At 55.2% G+C, this 9337-nt stretch overlaps 2 protein-coding genes across 2 annotated transcripts; one reads left to right on the plus strand and one right to left on the minus strand.

The window, feature by feature from the left end:
* Positions 1 to 121: 121 nt before the first annotated feature.
* Positions 122 to 9259, plus strand: Fam83e (family with sequence similarity 83 member E). The gene is made up of 5 exons (XM_027420592.2): positions 122 to 1713; positions 2450 to 2617; positions 2853 to 2977; positions 5897 to 6341; positions 8563 to 9259. Exons 1-5 carry the CDS (start codon positions 1240 to 1242, stop codon positions 8803 to 8805), a joined length of 1455 nt encoding a protein of 484 aa, XP_027276393.1. The 5' UTR covers positions 122 to 1239; the 3' UTR covers positions 8806 to 9259.
* On the minus strand, positions 4211 to 4605 carry Spaca4 (sperm acrosome associated 4). The gene has a single exon (XM_035446295.1). The coding sequence runs from the start codon at positions 4592 to 4594 to the stop codon at positions 4211 to 4213; it is 384 nt and encodes a 127-aa protein (XP_035302186.1). The 5' UTR covers positions 4595 to 4605.
* Positions 9260 to 9337: the final 78 nt, after the last annotated feature.

Below are 9337 nucleotides of genomic sequence, written 5' to 3' on the forward strand. Positions count from 1 at the left end.
GCAGGATGGGTTGAGAGCCACCGGTGGTAGCAGAACATTTGAATTGCAGTCAGTTCAGATCCATCCCTGGGGAGGGGCTGGTGTGCCTCCTTGTTCCTGTGCAGTCCTTTGCCTGTGATTAGAGCCCCACCTATGCTGGGTATCCTGTGTCTGCTTCCTCCTAGGATTAATCTTTCCCAAGATCTAGATGTTAGGGGTGTGGGGGAAGGCGTGGGAACACCGCTGCTCTGGAAGCTGGTTGACAATAGCCAGTCCCTGAGCTAGGTGCCCAGTAGGCCCTCCCCCTGTGTTTGCACAAGGGGCTGTGCCCCAGCTCCAACACCCAGTTGGGTGGAAAGCCCATAAGAGCTGCTGCAGTGAAAGAGGACAGCTTCTAAACTGGTCCTCGGCGTCTGACCCAGAGCGGCTTGAGGGTCTACAGATGGGGAGACCTGGCCAGATCCCAGTTCTTCCTGTTGGCTGCGAGGTGCCAGTTGGCTGGGACTAGCTCCAGGCTCAAGAGGTACATGGGATAAGAGTGTGGTTCCTGTCCAGGAAGTAGGGTGTAGCCCAGAGACTGGTAGATACCAGGCTAGGCTTTGGGTCAGAGAACAGAAAGCAGCATGTCTACCTAAGGCTCAGGTTGGCCTGGGGGTCACAGCAGAGACGCTACCTCCTTACCCTGAACCTGAGGTCTTCACTGAAGGAGGCTGGCAAGTGCCTGGCTGGAGGACCATGGATTCCTTGGGTCCCCAGGGCAGGCCTAACTGGGAGGTGTCTCATTAGCCTGTGGGAGACTTAGAATTTCACGGCAGTGAAGAAGGCCTTGGAGCCATTGGCAGCAGCATACCAGGGACAGGCAAACAGCCATTTACCTGGAAATGGTTGGGCAAGTAACCAGACTTAAGGCAGGCAGGTCATCCTGATGGGCCTGAAACTGCCAAGGGTCACCTAGAGGCCACTATGGCTCCAAGTTGGAGGTGGTCCTGTGGTTCCGTAGAGGCATCCCTTCAATGTGCCACAGTGGGAGAGGTGGCTGACTGGCGGGTGGCCGGCCATTAGGTGATCAGATAGATGGTGTAAGGAGTATGGACAGTCTGTAGGGGTTGTGAATCGGACAGCTTCAGGGAACTAGATGTTCACAGGGCTACCCTGGGGGCCCTGGCTGGCCACACAGTATCACAAGACCCCAGATGGTCAGATCCCAAGAGCTGTACAGCCCTTCCAGGAACTGGCATCTTGAGGCGCTCTGTGGCTCCAATGGCGGCCTCCCAGCTGGCTGCACTGGAAGGGGAGGGGTTGGAGGCTGGTGAGCCAGCCCTGACCAAGTCCAACCCTGGTTGCTTGTACTCTGAGGGCCAGCGGCTAGCTCTTGAAGCACTGCTGAGCAGTGGGGAAGAAGCCTTCCGGGCCTGCGTGCAGCAGGAGAGGTTGCCCCCATTTCTGAGTGCAGATGAGGCTCAGGCCCTGGCTGCAACTGCTGAAGACTGGACTGTACCAAGCCAGGAGCCATGTGGAGCAGGCACAGGGACTGCTATTGCTGATGGGAATACTGGCAGCCTGACCTACTGGCCTGGGCAGTCAGAGGAGCCAGCACCCCTGCTGCGGCTGGGCTGGCCTGAGGATACTGCCTGGAAGGGCATCACCCGAGCTCAGCTCTACACCCAGCCACCAGGCGAGGGCCAGCCACCTATTAAAGAGTTGGTACGCCAGGAGATCCAGGCTGCTTGCAAGGTGGGTGTCAACCCCATCACCCGTACTGAGGCTTTCCCCCATACCCTCCTGCAACTTTCAAGGCTATACCCATGGACCTTGAGCCCAGGATTTATCCCTTTCCCTTCAGGCCTGGAGGCCTCTTACTGAGACCTGGTGTCTGCTCCTGGAGCCTAGTTGTGACCACTGTGTCACCCCCTTTCATACCAAACTAGAGACCCCTAGCTTCCTCCAGGAAATCCCTGGGGGTGATTCCCCACTGGCTCCGGAAGCCCCATACCTTGGGCCTTGGGGTTTCCTGGTCCAGTGCCAAATGGTCTACATGGGTTTGTATGTACAGTCTTCCAAGAGTAATGGGCACAGGGAAACAGGCACAATTTGGTTTAAGCTTTTTGTACTGAGTGACCTTGCTGATGAGTCAGATTCCTCCATAACCTCATCTGCCTGCAATGCTGAGCTCTCAGCACGCCTTAGTAGCCTAGCCTTCCTGACTGCCAGTACCCAATCCTGATCTGGAGCTATGGACTTTTGGCATTGTAAGGGACAACCAGGGGTTGAAAACTGTTCTGTTGGAAACTGGAGTTTATTAAAAGGGCAGCCTGACTCACACTTCATGCCGGAGAGAGTTGGAGTAGGTGTCTCCCTGCAGCCCCTGAGCATCTCATGGAAGTCAGGCCTTTGAAGCATATGTTTCCACAGCACCCTACCTGCAGTGCCACGGTTCCCCATCCCATGTCTACCACTTTCCCCATCCTAGCTGGTGGCTGTAGTCATGGATGTCTTCACCGACCCTGACCTGCTCACAGACATGGTGGATGCTGCCACACGTCGCTGGGTACCTGTCTATTTGCTGCTTGACCTCAAGCATCTGCCTGCCTTCTTGGCACTAGCCCAGCAGCTAGGGGTGAACCCCTGGACCACTGAGGTAGGGGCAGGCCAGAGGCATCTAAATACCCCTATTCCTCAGAGGAGACTTTTTCCATGGGTTCCTAGGTCACTGGAATTCCCTAAAATCTAAAACCCTTGTCACTGGGGAGGGGGTGACAGTTCTAAAGGGATCCTTGAGCCAGGCTAGGTATCTCCAAGTCTAAGATTCAGTATCAGTGGCCCTGCGGATTCTGGTTCAGTATCCATGGGATCATGGGACATGCTCTTTCCAGAACCTGGACATCCGGACTGTGCAAGGCCACACCTTCCAGAGCCGCAGGCGACGGCAAGTGAGCGGCCGTGTGCGGGAGAAGTTCCTGCTGCTGGACGGTGACAGGGTCATCTCAGGATCCTACAGGTGTGTCCCCTCATGACACCCTGTGCTCAGCCTTCCCTCAGCACACCCAGACAGTAGGGAGGGGTTGTGGGAGGAGCACCCTTTTCTGGGTCTCTGCTCATCTGGCTCCATGCTCATCTCTAAAATGGGCCTATGCTCTCCCTGGAGAGGGACTCTGCCCTGCCACAGACAACACTCAGAGCTGTCTCTGCTTCCGCTGAGTGGCCTGAAATGTCTCTCTCTAGCCTTGTAAACCCCAACTTGGGAAATTGAGGCATGTACTCTGGTTGCCAGATGTCCTGGATTCAGATCCTACCCTACTAGCCACTAGTAGTGTGACTCCAGGCAACTTTACTCTTTTCTCTGTGCCTCAGTTTCCTCCCTTCAGAATGCAATGGCAGGGATCAGACTATTGTGGGTCCCCTTCAATGTGCATGAGCCTCAGCCCAGCCTCCACCCAGCAGATGTCGGTGGTGTCCCTTACCCATTCTCAGCATGACAATCACAGAATACTCCAGACATAGCCAGGCGCCCCAGGGCAGGAGGTGCTGTCCAAGAACCACTGTTCTCAGAGGGTAAGGAAGGCCTTGTGACTTGCTGAAATACAGCTGCCTATGTCCACCTGGCCACTGGTGGGGACATGCATTTCTGGAAAGTTCACACTTTAGTGCTGACACTGCTGGTCCTGTTCACCTTTTGAGACTCTCCAGCCCTGAGACCATGATGCTTTGGAGCGTCACTATAATCTTGGCTTTGCCAGAGGACAGAGCAGCGCCCAACACATGGCATAAGTGTGCCAGAGCCAGAGGTGGTGGCAACAACCGAAAGAAGGAAGATCACTGAGGTCAAGGCCAACCTCAGCTATGTGGAAACTTTGAGGCCATCCTGGGATACAGGACACCCTGCCTCTAAAAGCATCCCTGCCCCACAAAAAAAGTGCTCTGAAACCCCATCTGGTATTATTGTTTTTTACCGTATTTCACAAACTCTAAGGTGACGCCAACACAAAGAAGCACCTGAGAAAAATGAAAAGATGCACGTCTTGGGACCAATGGGGCACAGCAAAGCAGTGAGAGTCACAGGCCGCACCCCACACAATGGCTGCCAGGGGCTTCGCCAGCCTGGCTCCCATGGGCCCTGGAACGGAGGAAGTCAGGGCCACAAGAGGTAGACTGCACCTCTGGCCATTTAATGGGGGGAAGGGATGGAGATGGGGCCCCAGGGCACAGCCCCAGGCCCTGCAGTTCCTGTGGGTCACAGCCAGTATTGAAGCAGCAGCAACAGGCCCAGGAGCAGCTGCAGACCCAGCACCAGGCTGGCAGGTCCTGTGGCAGATCCAGCACCCCCGTTGCAAAGGTGGCCAGAGCAGCAGGTGGTGGTAAGGCTGTAAGTGAGGCCCATGTAGCTGACAGGCTCCTCACGGCCACAGCTGGTGGAGTGCACGCAGCCTTTGTTGATGATGGGCCCCACGCCCTGGGCTACTCCGTGGCCTGTGAAGCAATCCTCGTCGTCCCCACAGCTCATGTGTGAGCCTGGGCACTGAGTGGAGTCAGTCAGCTCACAGAAGACACAGTCCTTGATGCCTGTTGCACCCGGACACAGGACCAACACCAGAAGCAGTGGCCAGCCAAGGACCATGGTGGCCTGGCGGCGTGGATAGCACCCAAGCCAGGCCAGGGGCTCCTGTGACCTCCTGGATGGCACCTCCTGCCCCTCGTCCTGGCCTTGGGGGTCAGCACTTGGAGTGTTCCTGGTTCCCAATACAAAGTGTCCCTCTCAGGAGCTCTTGAGTCCTTGGGTTGGAGATGGGCCAGCACCCCTGCCCATAAGCCTTTGGGCCATGGAACTCAGTGACTTCACAGACCCTCAGGGTTCCCTGACTGCTGTGGGTGGGGGAGGGGTCATAGCCTGTCCCGCCACAGGCTGAAGGGACCAGAACTGTCACCTGCCAAGGTAAGGACACATGAAGACCCGCACATAATGCTAATTCACTCATGCTGTTATGAGCTCTGCCTACATGTGATAATCTTGCTTTACTGATGACCCACTGAGGCCATAGTGGGGTACTTGACCCATACAGGGTCCCGGAACTGAGTGAGAGAACCCTCTACTTGTCATGTGTTCAAATTTGCACTGGAGGTGTTAAAGCCACAGTCATGTGAAGGGTGAGGGTGGTGCAGGTACCACCTTATGCCACCCACAGGCCCCATGCAGGGCACTTGCTCTGTGTGGCAGACATGCTACTTGGATCCTGCTTACAGTGCACATGCTTAGGAAATGCATCTTCTCTGGGAAGCCTGTAGAAGTTAACACGGCCCTGTGGTTATTAGAAGGCCACCCCCTTCTCACCATAAAGAAACTGAGGCCATCGCCAGGTGGTGGGGGCACACGCCACCATGCCTTTAATCCCAGCACTGGGGAGGCAGAGACAGGTGGATCTCTGTGAGTTCAAGACCAGCTTGGTCTAGAGCAAGTTCCAGGACAGGTTCCAAAGCCACAGAGAAAAACTGCCTCGAAAAAAAGAAAAAGAAACTAAGGCACTGAGATGTCCTTCAGTGGGGACCACAGAGCCCATGCTGAAGCCCATCTGATGACACATGACCAGTATAAGGATTTCCTGATTTGTTTGGGCTTTGGTTTTGATAGTCTCAGATAGCCAAGGCTTTTCTGGAACTGTGTAGTGAACTGCTGATCTTCCTGCCTCAGCCCCGGAGTGCTGGGATTACAGCTGCTATTAAACCATGCCCAGTTTGATGATATAAATATCTTACCTCATGGTGTCCCCAGGTTGGTTGTGACAAGCAGTAGGGTAGGTACCTCTTGTCCTATTCACCAGAGGAGCTGAGGCCCAGGAGAGCATGACTTAAGAAGGTCACAGGGGCTGGGGACTAGGGTGGGTGCCACCCTGCACAGATCCTGACTGCCACTATACATCCCTAGCTTCACGTGGAGTGACTCACGCCTGCACCGGGGCCTGGTGACCCTGCTCACAGGTGAAATTGCAGATGCCTTTAGCCAGGAGTTCCGTGTCCTGTATGCAGCCTCCAGGCCACTTCCACCAGCACCAGCTCGAAGCCCCTTGTTCAGCCCTTCTGAGGGTCCACAGCTGCCCCGAAGTCCACACCATGTGGCCCTGCGCTGTCCTGTGGCCCCTGTGGCCCCATTGCTGTCTGATAGGCCTTTGGCCCACCGCTTGGCTGCCTGTCACATCCTTGAGGGGGACAGACGAGAGACCCCCACTACCACAGGGCCAGCTCTCAGTGACATCTTGAGGAGTGTACAGCGTACAAGGACAGCCAGTGGTCCCCCAACCAGGCCCAGCCGTTCCCTATGGGACCTCAGTCGCCTGTCCCAGCTCTCTGGCTCCAGTGATGGTGACAATGAGGTGAGATACACCTCCCCCCCATAAGACCTGACACAGGGAAACAGAGATAGGGAGGCCCTGTTTGAACACTGAATCCCAAAGCAAGAAGCAAGTTCTCTTCTTGAAAGAGTCTTATAGCCCAGGCTAGCCCTGAACTGATTCTCTTGCCTCCACTTTCCATGTACGGGGATGACAGGTGTGCACCACCACACCTGGCTAAGTGGGTTAAAGTTAACCTACCTATTTCACAGATGGGGCCACTGAGGCAGCTCACAGGGGTTGGAACTCAGATCTGTCTCCGAGGGGGACATGTTGACTTCCTAGATCTGAGTGTCCTTGGAGTATTGGGGAAAAGGAGGGGTCAGGAGCACTGAGAATCCCCCTGCATCTGTATGAGGAGCATGGGGTCTACTTCAGCTGCTTGGATAGCCCTGGACAAGAAATGGTTTTGCCTCTGAGCCTCAGTTTCTCTCACTGTGTTGTTGCATGAGAAGTAGCAGAGCTATGTGTGGAGACGAGTGGTCTCCCCCAGAATGCAGGCAAGTGGGGTTATGTCCTTAGGGAGCCAGCCCTGCGGCCTCGGATTTCCCTGGGGACTAGCACGGAACCACTTGTGTCAGTTTTGTCCATGAGCTCCAGGAAAAGGGAGTGGGGCAGGTCAAGGTCCTTGCCTCGCCTCCACCGAGGTCCCCTCCCTTGGCAAATATTTGTTCCCCTAGGACAGCTGCTTTCTGTCCTCCAGATACAAGGCAAGGGGAGAGGTATCCCATGTGGGTCTCCACTTATATATCCATGGGCCCCATCATCTTTACTCCTCTCTGTCTTCCTCTTCTGTGTGTGGTGTGTATGTGTGTGCTCCTCTGTATGTGTGCTCCTGTGTGCACAGGTGTGCTCCTGTGTGTATGTGTGCTCCTGTGTGTATGTGTGCTCCTCTGTATGTGCTCCTGTGTGTATGTGTGCTCCTGTGTGTATGTGTGCTCCTGTGTGTATGTGTGCTCCTGTGTGCGCAGGTGTGCTCCTGTGTGTATGTGTGCTCCTGTGTGCGCAGGTGTGCTCCTCTGTGTGTGCTCCTGTGTGTATGTGTGCTCCTGTGTGCGCAGGTGTGCTCCTGTGTACACAGGTGTGCTCCTCTGTATGTGTGCTCCTGTGTGCGCAGGTGTGCTCCTCTGTGTGTGCTCCTGTGTGTATGTGTGCTCCTGTGTGTATGTGTGCTCCTCTGTATGTGCTCCTGTGTGTATGTGTGCTCCTGTGTGCGCAGGTGTGCTCCTGTGTGTATGTGTGCTCCTGTGTGCGCAGGTGTGCTCCTGTGTGTATGTGTGCTCCTGTGTGCGCAGGTGTGCTCCTCTGTGTGTGCTCCTGTGTGTATGTGTGCTCCTGTGTGTATGTGTGCTCCTCTGTATGTGCTCCTGTGTGTATGTGTGCTCCTGTGTGCGCAGGTGTGCTCCTGTGTGTATGTGTGCTCCTGTGTACACAGGTGTGCTCCTGTGTGTATGTGTGCTCCTGTGTACGCAGGTGTGCTCCTGTGTGTGCTCTGGTGTGCACAGGTGTGCTCCTCTGTATGTGTGCTCCTCTGTGTATGTGTGCTCCTCTGTGTATGTGTGCTCCTCTGTGTGTGCTCCGGTGTGCGCAGGTGTGCTCCTCTGTGTGTGCTCCGGTGTGCTCCGGTGTGCTCCTCTGTGTGTGTGTGCTCCTCTGTGTGTGTGTGCTCCTCTGTGTGTGCTCCGGTGTGTGCAGGTGTGCTCCTCTGTGTGCTCCGGTGTGTGCAGGTGTGCTCCTCTGTGTATGTGTGCTTGTGTGTGCCTGTTGAGGCTGGATATCAATGCTGGAGGTCCTCCTCTGTCCCTCTCCACATTATTTTTAAGACAGTGTCTCTCACTGCACAGATGGACTGGGGGGCCCAGGAGCCTCGGGGTCACTCGTCTTCCTTCTAGTGCTAAGGTTACAGATGTTTAACTGGCATTCCCAGATTTTACAGAAGAGCTGGGGACTCAAACCCAGGGCCTCATGGTTCCACAGCAAGCATTTTATCTACTGAGCCATCTCTCAGCCTCTTGCTCCTTATTTTGAGACAGCGTTTCATGGTATCCAGGCTGGTATTGAGCCTGTCATGCCTGCTTTATATGTGCTGAGACCAAACCCACGCCTTGTGCATGCTAGGCTAGCACGCCACCCACTGAGCCCCAGCAACTGCTCATCTTTTGTTTGTTTGTTTGTTTGTTGTTTTGTTTTGTTTCCTCTACAGCTCAAGAAGTCCTGGGGCTCCAAAGATACTCCAGCCAGGACCCTGATGAGGCAGCGGGGCACTGGAGGGGGGCCAAGGGGTGAGATGGATTCCCACCCACTAGCCCGGTCACAGCCATGGGGTGGCCCCCTCCCTGTGATTCCAGCCCGCCACCTGCATTATCTATCCCCAGCCCAAAGGAGGCTGGGAGATAATGCCACATCAGACTGGGCCTCTGGCTCAGGCCCTGGAAGGCGACGCTGATGGGTGTTCTGGCTAGATGTGGCTGGGCAGCTGAGGGTCAGCTCAGAGCCCCTACCAAAGTGGAAGAGATTGGTCTTAATTGCTCTAGAACTGGGTGAGCTCAGCAGAGCTAAGGGCTTAATGTCACCATGCGGGAAATGGGCAGAAGGTTCCAGAGCAACAGGTATTCACCAGATAGAACTGCTTCAGAGACAGGCCCAGCTGCCCATCCATGTATAGTATAGAGACTGTAGGGCAACCCCAGAGGAGAGGCACCCCCACCTATGTATAGGCAGTGGGTAGAGTGAGTCCAGGAGAGGAGCACTAACTATGATGAAGGTGAAGGGGAGGAGCAAGGCTGATGAACAAGGGACACTGAGACACTGGGTATGTCCGGGATTTTTGTGGGAACTGAGGGAAAGCATCAGAATGCTTCCCTCTATTTCTGCTCAGATTAAACTCTTGACAACACAGGCATGTGTCTCCATGGCTTTCTCAAACCCAGCCATCCCCTCCCCCAGCCTCCCAACTCCAGAGTCCCTCCCCACAGCTC

The sequence above is a fragment of the Cricetulus griseus genome, chromosome 6 (assembly GCF_003668045.3).
Source record: "Cricetulus griseus strain 17A/GY chromosome 6, alternate assembly CriGri-PICRH-1.0, whole genome shotgun sequence".
NCBI classification, from domain to species: domain Eukaryota; kingdom Metazoa; phylum Chordata; class Mammalia; order Rodentia; family Cricetidae; genus Cricetulus; species Cricetulus griseus.

Bases quoted from the DNA above. Each gene is read 5' to 3' on its own strand.
- Fam83e (XM_027420592.2), top strand. From the start codon at position 1,240: ATGGCGGCCTCCCAGCTGGCTGCACTGGAAGGGGAGGGGTTGGAGGCT. The intron at 2,618-2,852 runs GTAGGGGCAGGC...TGCTCTTTCCAG, and splicing joins TGAACCCCTGGACCACTGAG to AACCTGGACATCCGGACTGT. The intron at 2,978-5,896 runs GTGTGTCCCCTC...ATACATCCCTAG, and splicing joins GTCATCTCAGGATCCTACAG to CTTCACGTGGAGTGACTCAC.
- Spaca4 (XM_035446295.1), bottom strand. From the start codon at position 4,594: ATGGTCCTTGGCTGGCCACTGCTTCTGGTGTTGGTCCTGTGTCCGGGT.